This window comes from Hippocampus comes, unplaced genomic scaffold (assembly GCF_001891065.2).
Source record: "Hippocampus comes isolate QL1 unplaced genomic scaffold, H_comes_QL1_v1.1 scaffold381, whole genome shotgun sequence".
NCBI lineage: Eukaryota > Metazoa > Chordata > Actinopteri > Syngnathiformes > Syngnathidae > Hippocampus > Hippocampus comes.
In genome coordinates this window covers 1016153-1036241 of record NW_017805016.1, presented here as the reverse complement: position 1 = coordinate 1036241, position 20089 = coordinate 1016153, and the positions used below count along the sequence as shown (strand labels likewise).

Here is a 20089-nt window from a genome sequence, read left to right as displayed (position 1 = left end):
TTGTCATATTTAAACGTTTTCCAGTGAATAATACTTGTAATTTTTAGCAATGTTTTTTTTTGGGGGGGGGTTGATTTGGTACCAGTAAGTTTAAAAATGACTGAGGCAGTTATGTTATTAAACAATTCAAATCTTGGAACACATTTTAAATGGCATGATTTTCTTGTCAAAAACGCCATTGTAATACACTGACTCCTCTACTATGTAGCAAGACTATGCTCCAATTGTACATTATGGGTAAAATCAACCCCCCCCCCCCACCCTCCTCAAAAAAGTGATGTTCCAAATAAAAAGACAGAAACATATGTACTGTACTTGTTGTGAATACATAAATAATCAATTCTATCGTTCTCACAATGTAGCATCATGCTTTTTAAACAGCTGAAACAAAGTCACAGACATTTTGACCTCATCATAATACATTAGTATTCCCCCAAAAATTTGCAAACAAAAAGGTTTGGATCTTTGTTTAACTATACATTTAATAGCATTTGTATTATTCAACTGTCCTTTTGAATCTGTGTCTGCATAACAATAACCAGAGTGTGATATTTTTCCTGTTGAGCCACTTATTTCAAAGTGCGCGTACATCATAAAGGACTCAAAGCTGTCCAGCAGGATACAATTTAGCCAATTGCAATCGCGTATTTCAAGTTTGATCCTTTCACCGCTGCCTTCGACTGAGTCCTGTGAGATGGCGCCTACAAAGTATTTAGAATAATCTTGATCAAACGGCTCATTTCCGCCCCCATTTATGACTGCCTACTTCCCTTTTTTTGCCTCATGTTCCCATCTCCATTTTTTGAGGTTTATTCACATAATCTTCACATTGTTGCTAAATTTGGCCTTGGAACTTCACTCGCTGTTTTATTTCATCAGCCATAACTCTCCCTTGGACGAGCCAAGTGTCACTTTTTTTTTTGGTTTGCCGGCCCCTCTTCCACACCCCTCCCAATAAATACACACACACACACACGCACACACATATATATCCATCTCAGGAAATGGCGGATCCTGTAATGTCCCCTTACTCCTCCTCCAGTCTTCTCCCCCCTTTCAGAGTGATGTAGGGTCACAAGAATGGGGAAAACACCTTCCAAGGAGAAAAACACACATGCACGTTTACACTACGGAGAGTGGCACACGCGTTGCATTGGGCCACGCTGGATTCAAGTTTTACCAAAGTCAAGGTAAGACTGCGTTAACCCCGGCGGAGATTTTCTTTCATTCATTCATGTGGTCATCAATGTTAGTTTTGAGATTCATGTTTTCTCACTTTGTCTTATCGCAGAGGAATGAAGGGAAAGCAGAACTCTTAAATGCGTTTAAGTTGTTGTCCACAGATGGTCTTATCCATCTTCTGCGGCTTAGTGGACACAGTGATCAGTTGTTTTGATAGTGTTTCAAAATATGCGAGTTGCACAGCACATGCGGTTGGTGAAACACATTGCGGTTTTCTCGAAGTGGCATTTAAAAAATGAAATGCCCCTGAGTTTCGCTTTTTGACATCTGCACAACGAATGAAGTTGTATCAAAAATGTTGCCGCTGCACAAGCAAAGCAGCAAGCCGTATTATTATCTTGTAAATGCTTTGATTTTTTTCCATACGTCGCTTGTTATTGTGTTGTGTTTTAGCATAATAAAGATCAGAACCAATTTAAGTTTTAAATGGAATCCCTCAACCTGCATGTCTGTCATCATCGGCAAGATAGATTAATAAATGCGTCGATATTTTTATCCATCCCCTGAGGGAAATTAAATTGTCACAGTGGCAGTTGTCACACATAATACTAGCATTAATAACAAAGAAACAAAAAGACCCTTTAAGAAGAAATTCAAAGACATTGAAATCTGGTCCAAACAAGAAAAAAAACTGAAATATTAAAATGTTGCACGTGAATATCATCTAATTGTGCTCCAGTTATATTTGTACAACTAGTGTAAAGTGGAAGATTATTGACTGATATGTGTTTGACTTGATATGCATAATATGTATGCACAATAGTTCTATTGCACATTGACGCTTGATAGAGATTGTCAACATTCAAATCATGAAATGTGAATGTGCATATCACATACAGTGGTACCTCAACTTACAAAATTAATTGGTTCTGGAAGACATTTCTTAACTAGAAAATGTTATAAGTAGCCCCCCCCCCCCCCCCAAAAAAAAATCTGACATAAATGTTTCCTAAAGCATAAAAATGCATCAAAATATGTAACAAATACATGTTACAATTAGATTATTGCACAATAAATGAGAGTTGGGCAAAATGTAAAAAAAAAAATTACAGAGTAAAAAATTAAAATGATGGTCATTTAACTTAACTACATCCTCATTGTTTTTTGCCCCCTTTAGTTTCATGTTCTTTCTCAGAAGTGGTTTTTGCCTGGCGTTTTGGAATGAACTGATCCAAGGACATTTGCTTTTGTCAACTTTTAACAATCCTTCGAAAATGTCCCAGGCAGACAGAAAGCATCGTGAGCGCTCGCCCGATTGGTGAACACTTTTTCTGGGTGATTCACATTTCTGTAAAACTATCGGAACGCTTCATGGCCCGAGGGGCGAATGATGAGGACGCTGCATAGACACATATCTATTTATCCATCTACACACATCGACACATACGGTAGAGGTCCCTCTTAGCCAATGGGATGCCAGGATGATGCTCGGTAGTAGCCAATGGCAGAGCAGGTAGAAGTATGTTGCGTTCAGGAAACTCGGAGCTGCGAGTAGCAGTCCATGTTGTATTTTTACCTTTCCTATCTTGAAATTTCTTTGTAACTAGAGGCAATATTTTCCTGCTGAGGCGTTTTGTAACTTGAAAATTTCGTATGAAGAGACGCTCGTAAGTAGAGGTACCCCTGTAGTGCTATTCTACATTCATAGTTGAGTTTTATTTATTTATTTATTTTTTAATATGACTACAACTTAAAAAATTATCCCCCTCTGCTTTTTATTCGTGGAAATTAATGATGTAGTTCTGACCAACCAGGCAAAGTGAGGACACTGGAATCCAGTCGAAGCAAAATATCAATTTTGCAATTTATGGTTAAGTCTTTATTGTAAGCCTTCAGAGGTGCTAAAAAAAAAAAAATCTGAACTTTGCCTTACTCGCTGTATGCCTGTCACGTGCACGTGTCCCCTCAGTCCCGTGCTTCTTTCATGATTTGGCGCGCCGGCTCACCTGCTCCGTTGTTTATCTTTCACATGAGCTCACTGCTCACTGCTGTTCCCAACAAAAGAACCATGCCAAACTCTGCCAACCAAGAGCTGTTTTGGGACAGTGATAACTCGTGTCACAGTTGTACAAGCAAAAGGCGGGCCCGCCCCATTAGCGCCGAAAACTAACAGTGTGTAAACTCTGGTATATGTCAGGACATTGTCAAGGGACCATGTGGGAGACCAAGACAAGGGAGTTGTTTTGGTGAGGCAAACACAGTTCAGAGTGGTGATAATTTTCGCTTTTAATGTCACAGCGTGCAGCATGTAGCGGCTCGCAGTCTTTAGTTAAAAACACCCGTGACAAAGACTAGTCTTGTGTTTGTCAGGCGCGTTGGAAGTCTTTGAATGTGCTGACGTCCAATGGAATCTTGTTTTGTTGAAGGTCATCAGCGAAGCCCAACAGAGCTCATCAGCTGACCTAACATGGGATGAACTGCTGACTTCGGAGCCTCAAGGTAGTAATTTCTTCATTGACGTCTGTAGTCCTGTTTGGTCAGCCTTTGTTCAACTAAGGCATGTTTTTTAACATTGGGGGTGAAAATATCTCGCAGCTAAAATGTCACAAAATGTGGATACGGGATATTTATAGACTTTGTGCCACTTAGTGGGAGAGCATTTTGTTGTTCGGTCTGTCACTCGCAGAGTTACAATATTTGGGGATTTTCCGTGATAGTTATTTTTCATTTTGTTTTGACTTTTGTTTTTTTTTTGTTTGTTTTTTTATGAAAATTGTTATTTTTACTGCAGGTTTTTATTGGTTTGTATTTTTTCAAAAATGCTTTGTTTTAGTTTATTTTTTATTAGTCTTTCTATTATTTTTTTCCCTTTAAATATGGAGTATTGCCAGGTACAAGATTAAGAAAAAAAAGGTCAAGTATTATGTAATAAAGTACCATACAGTAAACTACAATTCTCAAACAACCTTTCTTTGACTTACCTTCTTCTGTACAGACAGACAACAATACCAACATAAATACATACTGTAGCAGAAGAACCCCAAAGGCTCATGTAAGATATTGACAAAGACGAAGACACATTCGCATCATTATACTTACATTTTAGTTACCGGTAATGTTATAAATGTAAGATGTAGTTTTTTTTTTGTCTTATCTAAAAATGTTTTATTTTATTTTGTTCATGACAATATTTTTGTCAATTGTCTATCTCAATCGTTCAATATATAGATGACACCCCCCCTTTTCCCATTTATCTCAGGATTGTTCCGAAGCCACATGCAAAAATCTGTGATAGGGAGAGGCCCCACTTTTTTTTTAAACATAGATTTGTTTCGAACGACATTACACAGTCTAAATTATGAACTATGTAGTACTCAACTGAGCGCCTCATTGTTTGCCATGAGTGTGCGCATGTTACACTGTTAAAGGTGGAATAGCAAAGAATAGTTTTTTTCTTATGCCTTGAAAGTCTGTTTGGACAGAACTTCAGTGTAGCTTTAGTGTGCCTTGTTGTTGCGGCCGTGGAAAGGTGGAAAAGACTTATTTTCATGGCTCATACATGTAGATATGTGTAGGCATAAGAAAGACGTCTGACAAAGTAGCAGCTGTTTTTTCAGGTCAAATAAGTGGCATTTGATTGACAGCTGGGTTCCATCTTAAGGAAACATGGTATTTCCTTCCAATGCTATGCGGATGACTGTCAGATCTTTGTCCCACTGAGCAAAAAAAGACGCTTTCTCGTTGAGGCCACTTTTATACTGCTTGGAGGAAATCAAGACCTGTTGTAAACTAATTACAAGCAGTATAAAACAAATATGGTATTAAGCACGTCATGGCAGGGGAAACTTGTAAATACTGCACCTAATTTTCCAACCAGTGATGTGAAATTGGATCAATTCCAGCAGCACACAGGTTGAGAATCACTGTCTTACGTGACCAACGCGTCACAACGGCTTCCTCCCACTGTAGTTTACTATTCTGTTGGCTGGTGTCTTTTCATTGTGAAACCGAACCATAGTGTGAGAAAAAAGAAGGCTCCCATGGAGGCTTTAACGTAAATCGCTCACCTGCAAAATGAATCAACGGGCAATGCCAGTGCTATCTCGGATCTTTAAAGGAAGTTTCGAACAAATCCTGAGTTTCCTCGCCGAGGAAATGCAAACAGAATGTGATTAGCAATCATCCATTTTTCTATAGTTCTTATCCTCATCGGGGTCATGGTTGACCTGGACTGACTTTGGGTTTGGGTGAGAAGAAAGCTACACCCCGACAGGTCACCAGTCAATCGAAGGACACGTAGACAATAATAATAATAATTCAAATAGACCATTTCGAATTGCCTATGAACCTATCCAGCATTTTTGGGAATGTGCAAAGGAAAAAAAACAAAATAAAAAACAAGCCAACAAGCATTCACGCTCAAATTTACAATTTAGTCGAAAATGCCGCGTAAATTCACTTACTCATGTCCTGGCGCGCAGCTCTTCCTTGAAGCTCCTCTCGCTATCACGAATATATGCTTAAAAATTTTTCTTTGCAATATTATGTTCTGTGCATCCCTACTACGCTAACCGTTGTGTTCTGATTGATATTGCATTTGTGGAAGATGAATTAAGCATAAAAATCCACCCATTTTCAATCAGTCTCAGGCGGCGGCCATTTTGCCACGTCAACCGGAAATGACATCAGTCTCGGAGGGCTCAGGCAACGACCAATCACTGCTCACCTGTTTTCTGAAGCTGAACCAAGTTTTCTGGGTTTGGTCGTGTGACATTTGCAACCTGAGCCATTCGGCCACGGGTGTCAAAGTCAAGGCCCGGGGGCCAGATCGGGCCCGCCACATCATTTTATGTGGCCCGCGAAAGCAATTTAAGCATGTTAACTTCACTGATGCATGCTAAAGTCTGAAGCAAAATTTCAATTGTTATATACAACGTAATGATTACAATGTTCAAACGATCCATTATTCTTGACTTCTGATGTCGAAACTAGTTATCCATGTATTTGTTGTTCGCTGTGTATGTAATATGTGGAGGTGGTTACACATTTTTTACAATTTTTACAAAATTCACAGTCATAACGGCCCTCCAAGGGAAACCGTAACTCCAATGTGGCCCGCGACAAAAATGAGTTTCACACTCCTGCCTGAGACGGTGTGATGTCATTTTCAGTTGACAGCAAGTGGCAGTACACAATAAAATGGCCGCCCCAGATGATGCAGTTGACAGCCTTAAAGTGTATTTATTAGGCTTGTGAGAGGAGCCACAAAGAGGAGATCAAGACACAAAGAAGGGTTTTACATGACATATTTTTCTATTATGGCTTCGGTTTCACAGAAAAAAACAAACATCAATAGGTGCATTTGTCTGTACTGAAGTCCAAATAGATGAGAGTTCACTTTGGGGTGAAATTTCCATATCGGTATGACATCATCAATGTGTGACTTCTCACCTAGCGTTCATGGGAACATCCTTATTGGACTCGGCTTCCTGCCAGTGCGGCGCTGGTGTGACGCACACGCGCATAAATAAGTCAGCCTGCCAAAAGCACCCGTGTTGCATGTTTACACGTAAAGCGGCCTCTAAAAGGAACTTCCTGTTTATGACCAGCTGTGCCCCAAGTGTATCCTGAGTGCGAGCGTCGCCACATCCCCCGACCTCTAACCCCGGTGGGGGGGTGGACATCATGCGCTGTACCACGGTCCTGGCCCTCTTATTTGGTGTGGTGCTGTACCTGGGCATGGGAGCGCTGGTCTTCCAGAACCTGGAGGCATCCGAGGAGTACGACAAGTTCCAGGAGCTGCTCGCCGCCAAGAACAACTTCCTGAACAATCACTTCTGCGTGAGCGAACCAGAATTCTCCGAGCTGGTGAAGGTATCAGAGGACTCGTGAATGCACCCTCCTTACATCATGTCAGTCGCACACACGCAAACATAAGCGACATAACGGCAGTGTCTGCTCAAACGTTGGGATTTGATGAATTTTTCCATGTACTTTGAGCCTTTTCTTAAACATTCCCAGATGTACCAAAATTCAGTATTTGGCAATTTTCACAATTTTAATAATTGATTGGTTAGTGTCAATGCACAGTATATATATTTATTTTCGATTGAATTTGCGTGTTTATAAATTGTATATGTTTGTGCTAAGACAAGGTTGCTGATTTTAATTGTTATACATATGATTACATTGTTTTTGTTGTTTTTGAATACTTGTTTTTAATTAGATTTGGTTTTTTTAAGTATTAAAACATTTAAAGTGTTCAATGGTATATATTTTTTAATGATGTTCCACAGCTTTTATTGTATTTAAATTATATTTAGAGAGAGCGAGAGAGAAATTATACGTTTTGTGTATGTCACCCAGGGAGTTGCATCTGCGGTGGAAGCGGGCCTGGAGGTGGACAGCCTGTCCACCAACTTCACCACACGCTGGGACGTGGCCTCCGCCTTCTTTTTCTGCGGCGCCATCATCACCACCATAGGCACGCTGAACCCTTTCAGGGACAACACTTACTACAGTGGACAGCTCATAAAGGGTGACACCTTACCAACATCCCAGCCGTTATGTCCTTGTGACTTCCCTCGTCTACCCTCCTCTAGGTTTCGGGAACCTATCTCCTCGCACGTGGTACGGCCAACTGTTCTGCGTGTGCTACGCCCTGGTGGGCATTCCCATGTTCGGCATCTTGCTGGCCGGAGTTGGCGACCACATGGGCACCGTGCTGCGCAGGGCCGTAGCCAAGATTGAGACCCTTTTTCTGGTGAGAAGGGTTCTATTTTTTTTTCGGGAATCAAATGTCAGGTCTCGTGAGCCCTTTAGGTTGACAAACTTCTTGGACTCATAAAATAATTTTCACCTGTGGCGGCAGCACTTCATACACTACACTCTGTGTATTTTGAACTTAGCAGAAGCTAACACTGTTAAGTGAAACGAATCATTCCACAAAACTCAATGCGGCTCTGCTTACCTTTTGGCTGTGACATGAAAGCTGCGTTGTCACAACCGTTTTGGTGGTGTGAGTGTTTCTCTTAGTAACACGCGGTGTTGCGCGGTCACTTGAAAGTGGCTCTTGAGCTTCAATACTCATAAGAGATCACTTCATGACATATCCTGATCAGATCTTGATCGATTATTGCACAACAGCTTATTCAAGCACACGTTTTCAGAAACTGGCAAATTGCAAAAGATTTTACGTGGTTGCTTGGTTTCTCACACTTGACGCCACTTTTGTATTTAGACAGGGCTATGGCGGCATCTGGTGGCATCTTGGGGCTTTTCAGAATCAGCCCAAAACTGCAAATTGAGCTTGCTTTTCATAGGTTCTATAGGAGACACAAAATACAATAAAAGAGAAAAAAAAAAGTTTAATTTTTTTTGCATCATTAGCAACTTCCTCATTAGGACACTTATCGCTTGTGTGTGTGTTTTCTGCCGTGTGTGTGTGTGTGTGTGTGTGTGCGTGCGTGCGTTAGAAGCGTCAAGTGCGTCCCACCACGGTGCGCGTGATCTCTGCCGTGCTGTCCATCCTCATCGGCTGCCTCATCTTCCTGGCCGTGCCCACGGTTTTCTTTCAGAAGTCAGAGGGCTGGTCCTTCCTGGAGTCACTCTACTTTGTGGTCATCACGCTCACCACGGTGGGCTTTGGAGACTACGTGCCGGGTGGGAACACTCGCACACATCCAACTGCAGATGTTGCTGCACCAATTTTCTTTATTCAAACAGCTTTTCATGTGCATTCGATAAAAGATTACAAAAAAAAAATTGCCGACTAAATGTTCATGTGATCATCACAAACAGCAAAAAAAGTCCCAAGAGACAAAATTGGAATTGGTGAGAGGTTGCCTTCAAAAATATGAATAGATCTGTGTGTGTTTATGTGCGTGTGTCCAGATGGTAGTCAGGCCGGCGGGCTGTTCTTCAAACCTCTCGTGTGGTTGTGGATCGTGTTCGGTCTGGCCTACTTTGCCTCCATCCTCACCATGATTGGCAACTGGCTGCGTGTGCTCTCCAAGAGGACCCGCGCTGAGGCGAGACACATATGCGCACACGCACATGTTGCACGATCGTTTCATTCATCTGACCATTCAATTCTAGTTGGGAAGGAAGCTGTTTTTGTATCTATCTATCCATTTTCTAGATTGTATGTAACAATATTGACTGCATCCTCACTTGTAGGGAGCGACCGATTATCTGCGCCAATATTTGGTATTTTGACGCATATCGGCATTGGCCTGTTTTACAAATCTGCCGACCAATAAGAGATGATTTTAAAATTGGGTAAACTTCAGGGACTTGTTTAGCTGACCCATTTGGCTTTGAGTGACACCCCGGACGGTTCGCCAGTCAATGACAAGGCACGAAGGGATGAACGACCATTCACACCTTTGGACAATTGCGAGTCTTCAAAGAAACTAGCAGTTTTGGGAATATGATAGGAAGCTGCAGCAGCCAAGGAAAATATTCTTGAAATCTTTGTGGGAGAAATACAGTCTTGGCTGTTATTTTCTGAAAAATGTGTGCTATATAATTTACTTATTGTTTTCATATTATTTGATTCAGTTGTGGCTGGAGACCCAAAATTTGGTAGCCGGTGGGAAAATGACAATATTTGGCAATCAACGTCAGACTTAAAAATACAATTTTTGAGGCAACAAGGTGGTGTAGTGGTTAGCACATCTGCCTCACACAACAAAAAAACAACCCCTCCAAGTCCACACTTTTCTCCCAAAAATTCCTCCTGCTTTCCCACTGACACCTTTAAACCAAAATTTAATTTCTGCCTTCATTCCATATCAATCAGTTGTATTTAATATACCGGTAAGTCATCTTTCATTATCATTCCACATTTTTCAACAACGTATTGTACATTTTTCATAAATCTCATTCCATTTCCTTCTGTGTTGTTCAGTATCATTCCATATCTTTCCACAATTCCATATCATTCTGTATTTTTCAATATATTCCATATCCAGCACCTTAATTCCATTCCATTCAATATAATTCCAACTAATTCTATATTTGTCATTTCGCCTTCCAGCATTTACATGTAATTTCCCCAGAGATTCCATTTTCTAGGTCATCGATTTGTTGTCAGTCTATTTTCAACACTTGAAATAGGTTGCGTGTTTCTCGTCACGTCAGATGGAGGAGCTGCGCGCTCACGCCACCGACTGGACGCAGAACATGTCCAAGGACTTCCGCATCCCCAACCCTCTGGAGTTCAACGACCCGTTCCTCCTGCAGCGCCGGCGCTGGAAGCGTAGCGAGCGCCGCCGCATCCGACGCGGAGCCCAGGTCACGCTGGGCTACTGGGCCCGGGGGGGCCCAGAGAACGGACACCTCCCCGGCCACTGGGCCGGGCTGTCCAGCTCGATGAGTCGGCTGGAGGGGCGCGGATCCTCCCTGGAAAGGACTATGAGGACCAAGCCGATGGGGAGGCTTCCCGTTGGCGGCGGCACAATGCCGAGGGCAAAGCCGCCCGAGCTGTCCGTGGCTTTGCGTCAACAGATGGCGCATCACTCCTTACCTCACCTGCTCACGCGTTCCTTCTCCCTTCCCGCGGCTCCGTCCGCCTCCGAGCTGGACTCCCCTGAAGCCGCCGTACTCGATGGTTCCCCCTCAGGTTCGGACTTCGACTCCAGATCCGACATCTCCTCATCGTCTTCATCCTTCTCAGATCTTCGGAAGCTCCGGGCTCACCGCACGGTTGAAGCGGAAGGAGACAAAATGAACCCCGAGGAGGAGGCGAGATGTGGTGAAAACAAAGCCTCGCCTGATCTGAGTTCCCTTCCCCCTTCACCTTCCCTTCCTCCCTACTCCACGGGCCTTCTGGACTTCTTCGGCGAGAACCTGGCGTACATCGACGAGTCGTCGGACGCGTTGAGTGAGCGTGCCGACGAGAAGAGGCGGCGACCGCACAAACCCAAGCGGAAGAGCGTGAAGAACGTGAGGAGGTTGTCGAAGCACGAGTGGAGCTCGAAGCAGGCGAGGAGGCCCGGCGAGGACTTGCAGCCACCGTCCAATCCACCCACGCCGCCTCCGGACTCGCTGTTGTCGTCGTCGCTGACTTACAGGGATTCTCCGCAGACGCTTTGACGTCTACTCCTCTTATCCCTTTTCTGAAGAAACGGTTTGTTTACAACGACTCGCCAGCGACTTGAGAGCATTCTCGGTCATCCAGGTTATGGTAATCTGTGAAGGTTGAATGGAAGCAAGACTCTTCTTGATTGTTAAAGACGTTTCACCTTTTATCCAAAAGGCTTATTCAGTTCTATGTTTTGCCCAAATTTCCCTCAAATAATGCACAATCTTTTTGCAAACAAAAAAAAAAATCCCAAGTCTTTGGTCTGATGAATGCCAATATTAGCAAATGTGGACTAAACTAAAATACAGCGAACGACTAAGAAATGGACTGATTGGGAATAATAATTATGCCTTATAATGTAAACATGATCATTTTTAATATATATATATATACACACACACACACACATATTTCATTACATTAATGCACAAGTGTCAAACTCAAGGCCCAGGGGTCAGATCTGGCCCGCCACATCATTTTATGTGGACCGCGAAAGCAGCTCAAACGTGTACTTCCATGAGCCTTTCTAAATTGTCTACCAAAATTTTAAATTCTCATCTCTGATAAATAAAGGAGATATTCTCAGCATTTTCTTGTTACCAAACCCCACATGATAGGAACAATGGTTGAATCAACAGTTATTCTTGACTTCTGTTTTCAAGTGAAAAATGAATTTGACACCCCTGCATTAATGTATGTGTCCATGCCAAATGTCAGTTGTTAGGAAATTGGTGGCCAATTTAAAAATCTAAAATTTACAATTGCAAATTTTGGGATTAAAGCTGAAACGTCTTCACCAACCAAGAAGAATTCAAATACTGTCCCTCCGTTCAGGCTTAACAAAAAACTTTTGAATGTTTGAGCACTGCGGCTTCACCCACGTGTCTTAGTGATGTCACCTTTTTCAGTCCAAAGCAATTTTTTTTAAATTATTGAACTATTTAAGTTCAAGCGACACATATGAGTGGTCAAGTGGTTAGCACGCCTGCCTCACACATCAGAGGTTCGAGATGGGGTTTGCCTTTTGCCTAATTAAACAACCAAATAAGTTTTCTTAAAATTTCTGAAAATGTGTGTGACTGAGCCCTTCTGCACCTGCGACAATTTACATATTAAACTCATTCACTGCCATTGACATTTATTTTCGTCAACTGGAAACGAAACATTTACTGCCACTGATAAATCTATTTGTCAAGTATGTTTGTTTGTTTTTTTTTTACGGGACGTCGCCGAAGAGGGTCTCACGCTGCTCGTTTATGAAATCCACGCGTTAACAGAACTGTAGTGGCAGACATTCTCCAGTAGATGGCAGCGTGGTGTCGCTTTGCATTTGATATCAAGTTTTTGAGTTAGAAGATGGAAGTTCGAGAGTAAATCTCAACTTGACATTTCGATGATGTGGGAGGAGGAAATTGCGAAAAACAGACAAAATGCGTGATGTCACCTTTAAATATGAACGTCACACAGCAAGCCATTTTCTTCCACATATTCCCTATTTACAGAACACGAGCGTGCACATTTGCAGACGTGCTGACCTCGGCGAGTCCCCGGTGAACTCCGCCGCCGCTTCAGTCTAGGCCAAGAGCATCTCGCTTACTCACGGCCTCAAAGATGCTAACGAGAGGAGGCGGCCAGTGACGCTCTCGTCCAAGGCGGCCGCACATTTCATCATCCGCTGACAGCGGCTTGGAGAAAGTCACCAGGGCCCTGACACTTGATGAATGTTTTAACGTTCACATTGACGCTGTCGTCTTTTGTTGGACGTGTCGACAATAAAACCGAACGCCAATGTGCCTTGACTAAATACTGACTAGGACTTTGGTATTTTATGGCATAAAAAGGGCCTTTTTTTTTTTTTTTTAACGAGCTGCAATAAAGCATCTCCTTGAAGCTGCGCGCCAGCACGCCCTCATGTGTTTAAAAATGGAATTTGTGTGGCTTTGGGCCTGCGCCGGTCGGCTGGCCGCCTCTGCAGCCTGCAATAATGCTGAGGCCACAAAATGTGCCTCCTCACCCTCCCGTTTTGCCGTTGTATAACTTTTACATTTTGTCTTTATGGAGCTGGAGCTTTAATTCAATGCCTTGGGAGGGAGGAAAAAAAAAAAGACTGGGAAGCACGGTGGCCTAGTGGTAAACATGTCTGCCTTTTCAGTTTTGAGGTTGGGGATTCAAATCAAAGGTCTGGCCTTTCGATGTGTTTGTTTTTTGGGTTTTTTTCTTTCTTTCTCCAGGACATCAACACATATTCGACGGACCTAAACATGCATTCGTTTTGCTAGCAAGAGGAGCGTCAAGAATGAGCTGCGTGCCAAGATAAAATACATACTGTACGTGTCACTGAAGACTCTAAATTGTCCATAGGCATTAACGTGACAGTGAATCCTTTTTCGTAGGTTCAAAGTAAAGTTGGCGTTTCAAATGGGTTTCAAAGTACAGTTATGGTTTCAAATTAGATTTAGGGTTTGAAGTTGCAGTTATGGTTTCTAGCCATACTTTGAATCTATTAGGGTTTCAAATGATGGTAAGGGTTTCAAAGTACAATTTTGTTTTCAAAGTTGGCTTCCAAATTAGGCCTAGAGTTTCAAATTAAGGTTTCAAAGTAGGGTTCTAGTTTCTAATTAGGATTGGGATTTCAAAGTAGTGTTTCAAAGTTCAGTCAGGGTTTCATTGTAGGGTTTGTGTTTCAAAGACGACGCTTAAAGCAGAGTTGGGTTACAAAGTACAGCTAGAGTTTTAAAGAAGGATTAGGGTTTCAAAGTAAGGTTGTACGTTGGGGTTGCAAAGTAGAATTAGGGTGAGGGTTTCAAAGTAGGGTTATAGTTTCAAATTAGCTTTATGCTTTCAAATAAGTGTTTCAAAGTAAGGTTTGAAATTTAGGGTTGGGGTTTCAAATTAGGGTTAGGGTTTCAAATTCAGATTTCAAATTAGAGTTAGAGTTTCACAGTATGGATTCAAATTAGGGTTGGGGTTACAAAATAGGGCTTCAAAGTACAGTTAATGTTTAGTCGGGTTTCAAGTTGGGGAGAGGGTTTCAAAGTAGCGTTTCAGATTAGAGTTAAGGTTTCAAAGTAGGGTTAGGGTTTACAATTTGAATGTTAAATTAGTTTGGTTATAAAGTGGGGGTTCAAAATAAAGTTAGTATTTCAAAGTAGGGTGTCAAATTAGGCTTTTAATTGAATAAAATTTTAGGATTGTAAATTACACCGTTTGAAAATAGAGTGATGTTTTCAAATTAGGGTTCAGGCTTCAAAGTAGGATTTCAAACGATGGTTTCAAATACGATTAGTTTTTGGAAAGCAGGGTTTCAATTTGGGTTGAGGTGTCAAAGTAGGGTTAGGGTTAGCTTCAAATTAGGGTTGAGGTGTCACTGTAGGATTAGGGTTTCAAAGTAAGGTTAGGGTTTCGAATTAGGCTTGTGTTTCAAACTACAGTTACGGTTTTAAATTGAGGTTAAGGTTTCACAGACGGTGAAAAATTAGGGTCAGGGTTTCAAAGTAGCCTTCGGCTTTCAAATTTGGGTTTCAAAACAGGGTTAGGGTTTCAAAGTTAGGCTCGGGGTTTTGAAGTCAATTTAGTGTTTCAAATTAGGGTTATCGTTTCAAATTAGGATTGGGGTTTCTTAATTCAGTTTTCCAATTGCATTTAGGGTTGGGGTTTCTGAAATAGGGTTCAGGTTTGTTGGGATGCTTTTTGTGTTTATGTGCCCTGCATTTAGCTGCATAGCGACCACTCTTGGTTGTACCCCACCTCTCAAAATCAGCCGGGAGAGGTTGCGGAATGAGGAAAAGCGCTGTCAAAAATAGCTGGCTGGTGGAAATAAACAGCTGTGTGTGACATGTGACCTGTATTTATCACATGCAATAGGAGGTGCGAGAGGCACGTAAATCTTTTTATCATCCTCTCGGGCGCATTTTATGCTTGCGGGAAACTGCAACGTCTTGCCAATGTGTAGTCTGAAGACGGCGGGGTCCGTGTCCAGGTCCCATGTCCCCTCCCTGCATCCGTCCTCCATCCGTCCTTCCGTCCTCAAGGCCAGCAGCACGTAGCGCAGCGCTCCGGAGTGGGATAAGTACAGGTTGGATATAGCAAGAGGTAGTTAAGTGCAGAAGACAAACACATGCCGGGACCAGTTTACTCAGGGAGGAGGGCTGAGGTGGCGGGAGGAGAGGGGGAGAGAGAGAGAGACCTCACCACACGCACGCAAACACGCATGCACGCACGCACAGGTTGTGGCTTAAGGAGAAGAAAAAAAAACAATTTACTGCAGAAGTAAAGCTCTTATTTTAATTGTAAACCACAACTCCAAAGTGGACAATTCAACACAACATTGGAGTTGTTTTTTGGTCGGCTGAACATGAGTTGAAGGAGTTTTATTCCTTTGCTAAATATGTATTTTAGTCGATGCGGGACTGAAATGTGCAAATGAAAACAAGAACCTACAAAGGTTGTACTCCTATAAACAAAAACAACATAGTCACTCATCTTTACTCCTTCACTTTTACCAGTTAGAGTAGAAAATATCTAATATCAGCGCTTTGGATGATGGATGGATTTAATAGTATTGCGAGTGTATTGGATGATCGCTTAATGTCTGCAATCCATTTATTTTTTCATTTCATGCTAAAGATATCAAAGTTTGGAAATTTTTAATTGGATACTAATTGTGGCAATTTAGACGGTACTTAGATTTCTAAAGCAACACAATTGTTCACGATAACAGTTTGTCAAGACCTGGAAAAGTCTTAATGTGAGAATCTTCACGCAGTATCTATTTAAAAATAGATTACAAGGTTTGGTAATGCCTAATATTTGAATTGTAAAACTAATAATGATTTTAATCCTTTACACATCCGCTAAACTATTTTCAAAAACAGAAGAAATTGGTCTATTATTTTCTTGTATTTATTTGTCATTAAATAACCAACGGTAAGTTTGTCTGTTGAATGTGATTTAGATGTGCACCGTACAAAATTATCAAACGATTCGAATGTTAAGATGCGATAAATGAAGCGCGATATAGCGAGGGATCACTGTACATATAGCATGTATTGCCTTCATTATAAGGCTTTTAATTTTTTGTGGTTAGGGTTTGGGTTAGGGATTAAGGTTAGGGTTAAGGGAGTTAGGGTTTGGGGTGAGGGGGTTTGGGTTAGGTGTTCGGGTTAGCGTTTGGGTTAGGGGTAGGTTTAGAGGGTTGGGTTAGGGTTTGTAGTTAGGGTGAGGGTTAGGGTTTAGGGTGAGTAGTTAGGGTTAGTGCTAGGGTCAGGGTTACGGGTTAGGTTTAGGGGTTGGGGTTCAGGTTGGGGTTCGGGTTAGGATTAGGGTTCGGGGTTAGTGTTAGGTTTTGAGGCTAGAGTTAGTGGTTAGGGTCAGGGTTAGGGTTTCGGTTAGGGGTTAAGGTTAAGATTAGTGGTTTGGCGTTAGGGTCACGGCTTGGGGTTCAGGTTAGGGGTAGGTTTAGAGGGTCGGGTTAGGGTTAGAGTTTAGGGTTAGGGTTTTGGGTTAGCGGTTAGTGTTAGGGTCAGGGTTACAGGTTAGGGTAGGGTTTGAGTTAGGGGTTAGGTTTAGAGGTAAGGGTTCAGGTTGGGTTAGGGGTTATGGTTAGGTATTACGGTTTGGGGTTAGGGTTCGGGGTTAGGGTTAAGGGTTAGGGGTTAGGGTTTGTCTTAGGGGTTAGGGTTAAGGTTGGGTTTAGGGTTAGGTGTTAGGGTTAGGGCTAGGGTGTTTGGGTTAGGGTTAGGGGGGTAGGTTAGGGTTCAGGTTCGGGTTAGGTGTTTGGGTTAGGGGTTAGTGATAGGGTTAGGGATTAGGGGTTAGTGATATGGTTAGGGTTAGGGATTACGGGTTAGGGTTCAGGGTCAGGGTTATGGTTAGGGGTTAGGGTTAGCGGTTAGGGGCGAGGGTTAAGATTAGGGTTAGGGGGGTATGGGGTTCGGGTTCGGGGGATTAGGGTTAGGTTTAGCGTTAGAGTTAAGGTTAGGGGATTGGGTTAGGGTAAGGGTTCAGGGTTTAGGAGTTAGGGTTTGGGGTTAGGGTTCGGGTTAGGGGATTAGGGTTTGGGTTAGGTTTCGGGTTAGGGTAAGGGTTCGGGGTTAGGGTTTAGGAGTTAGGGTTCGGGGTTAGGGTTCGGGTTAGGGGATTAGGGTTTGGGTTAGGGTTAGGGTAAGGGTTCGGGGTTAGGGTTTAGGAGTTAGGGTTCGGGGTTAGGGTTCGGGTTTAGGTGTTAGGGTTAGGGTTAGTGTTAGGGGTTAGCGTTAGGCGTTTAGGGTTTGGGGTTAGGGTTCATGGTTAGGGGATTAGGGTTTGGGGTTGGGTTAGGGTTCGGGGTTAGGGTTTAGAAGTTAGGGTTCAGGGCTAGGGTTATGGGATTAGGGTTTGGGTTAGGGTTAGGGTAAAGGGTTAGGGTTAGTGTTCGGGTTGTGGTTAGGGGATTAGGGTTTGGGGTCGGGTTAGGGTTCGGGTTTGGGTAAAGGGTTAGCATTAGTGTTAGGGTTCTGGTTAGGGTTAGGATTAGGGTTCAGGGTTAGGGTTAGATTTTAAGGTTAGGCTGAGGTGTTAGGATTCAGGTTTAGGGTTTGGGGTTAGGGTTTTGGGTTAAGATTAGGGTTAGGCGGGTATGGGGTTCGGGTTAGTGGTTAGGGTTAGGGGGATTAGGGTTAGTGTTAGGGTTAGGGGTTAGGCGTTAGGGTTCGGGTTGGGATTAGGGTTCGGGGTTAGGGTTATTGGATTAGGGTTTGGGGTCGGGTCAGGGTTCGGGTCAGCCTTAGGTGTTAGGATTAGGGTTTAGGAGTTAGGGTTCGGGGTTAGGGTTTAGGAGTTAGGGGTTAGGGTTAGGCGTGAGGGTTAGGGTTCGGGGTTAAGGTTATGGGATTAGGGTTTGGGGTGAGGTTAGGGTAAAGGGTTAGAGTTAGTGTTAGGGTTGTGGTTAGGGGATCAGGGCATTAGGGTTTGGGGTTGGGTCAGGGTTTGGGTTAGGGTAAAGGCTTAGGGTTGGGGTTTGGATGAGGGTTATGGTTAGGGATTCGGGGTTAGGGTTACGTTTTAAGGTTAGGCTGAGGTGTTAGGGTTCAGGATTAAGGTTTAAGTCTTAGAGTTTGGGGTTAGGGTTTAGGGTTAAGATTAGGGTGAGGGGTTTAGGGTTAGGGTTGAGGGGTTAGGTTTAGGGGGTTCGGATTAGGGTTTATGGGTCAGGGGTTAGGGTTAGCGGTTAGTGTTAGGGTTGGGTTAGAGTTTAGGGTTAGGGGTTTGGGTTAGTGTGAGGCTTCTGGGTTAGGGTCAGGCTAGGTGTTAGGGTTAGGGGGTTGTGGTTAGAGTTCCAGTTTAGGGTGTGGGGTTAGGGTTAGGCGTTAGGGTTCGGGTTAGGGTTCGGGGTTAAGGTTATGGGATTAGGGTTTGGGGTGAGGTTAGGGTAAAGGGTTAGAGTTAGTGTTAGGGTTGTGGTTAGGGGATCAGGGGATTCGGGTTTGGGGTCGGGTCAGGGTTAGGGTAAGGGTAAAGGGTTAGGGTTGGGGTTAGGATTAGTGTTATGGTTCGGGATTCGGGGTTAGGGTTACGTTTTAAGGTTAGGCTGAGGTGTTAGGGTTCAGGATTAAGGTTTAAGTCTTAGAGTTTGGGGTTAGGGTTTAGGGTTAAGATTAGGGTGAGGGGTTTAGGGTTAGGGTTGAGGGGTTAGGTTTAGGGGGTTCGGATTAGGGTTTATGGGTCAGGGGTTAGGGTTAGCGGTTAGTGTTAGGGTTGGGTTAGAGTTTAGGGTTAGGGGTTTGGGTTAGTGTTAGGGTTCTGGGTTAGGGTTAGGCTAGGTGTTAGGGTTAGGGGTTGGTTCGAGTTACAGTTTAGGGTGTGGGGTTAGGGTTAGTGTTAGGGTTTGGGGTTAGGGTTAGGGGTTTAGGTTTAGGGTTAGGGGTTTAGGTTTAGGGTTAGGGTTAGATGTAGGTTTAGAGTGTTGGATTAGGGTTCGTGATTAGGGTGAGTGTTGGGGTTTAGGGTTAGCGGTTAGGGTTAGGATTAGGTCTTTGCCTTAGGGTTAGGGGGTTAGGGGTTAATGTCAGGGAGTTTGCGTTAGAGGGTTAGGCCTGAGGTGTTCGGGTTACGGTTAGGGGATTAGGTTTAGCGTTTAGGTGTTAGGGTTAGGGGTTAGGGTTAGGGGGTTAGGGTTAGCGTTAGGGGTTAGGTTTAGGGTTTAGGTGTTCGGGTTACGGTTAGGGGATTAGGTTTAGCGTTTAGGTGTTAGGGTTCGGGGGTTAGGGGTTAAGGTTTGGGGGTTAGGGTTCGGGTTAGGGGTAATGGTTAGGGTTTCGGGGTTAGGGGGTTAGGGTTAGCGTTAGGGGTTAGGTTTAGGGTTTAGGTGTTAGGGTTAGGGGGTTAGGGTTAGGGGTCAGTGGTTAGTGTTCAGGGTTAGGGTGAGGCTAGGGTTTAGGGTTAGGGGTTAAGGGTAGGGTTAGGTTTAGAGGGTCGGGTTTGGGTTACTGGTTAGGGTGATGGTTAGGGTTCGGGGTTAGGGTTATCGGTTAGATTTAGGGTTTAGGTGTTAGGGTTAGGTTTAGGGGTTAGGGTTAGGGGGTTAGGTTTATGGTTCGGCTTCGGGCTAGGGGGTTAGGGGTTAAGGTCAGGGGTTAGGTTTTGGGTTAGGTGTAACCAAACAGAAAAATAAAGTAGACACAAGGGCTTTTGAAAGGGAAATCACTGTCTACCTTCGTCGCGACCTGACTCGGAGGCATTGGACGCATTTTTGCACCATGCTAACTCTCATAGCTCACGTGTACCCTTTTAAAATGCTGCTTCTCTTTTTGCATTCCCATTCTTTGCTCGCCGTCAGTGAAT

General features: G+C 43.3%; 1 protein-coding gene across 4 annotated transcripts; it reads left to right on the top strand.

Moving 5' to 3' along the window:
- The first annotated feature begins 37 nt into the window (after positions 1 to 37).
- Positions 38 to 11543, top strand: kcnk4a (potassium channel, subfamily K, member 4a). 4 transcript variants are annotated; one of them, XM_019863405.1, is made up of 8 exons: positions 38 to 1190; positions 3609 to 3681; positions 6792 to 7056; positions 7549 to 7666; positions 7785 to 7945; positions 8658 to 8844; positions 9076 to 9212; positions 10327 to 11543. In XM_019863405.1, the coding sequence occupies exons 3-8, from the start codon at positions 6868 to 6870 to the stop codon at positions 11278 to 11280; spliced, it is 1746 nt and encodes a 581-aa protein (XP_019718964.1). In that variant the 5' UTR covers positions 38 to 1190; positions 3609 to 3681; positions 6792 to 6867; the 3' UTR covers positions 11281 to 11543. The 4 variants fall into 4 exon arrangements, with proteins under 4 accessions (XP_019718964.1, XP_019718965.1, XP_019718962.1 ...); XM_019863406.1 differs by having other exon boundaries at positions 7549 to 7720; positions 8760 to 8844; XM_019863403.1 differs by having other exon boundaries at positions 7549 to 7720.
- Positions 11544 to 20089: the final 8546 nt, after the last annotated feature.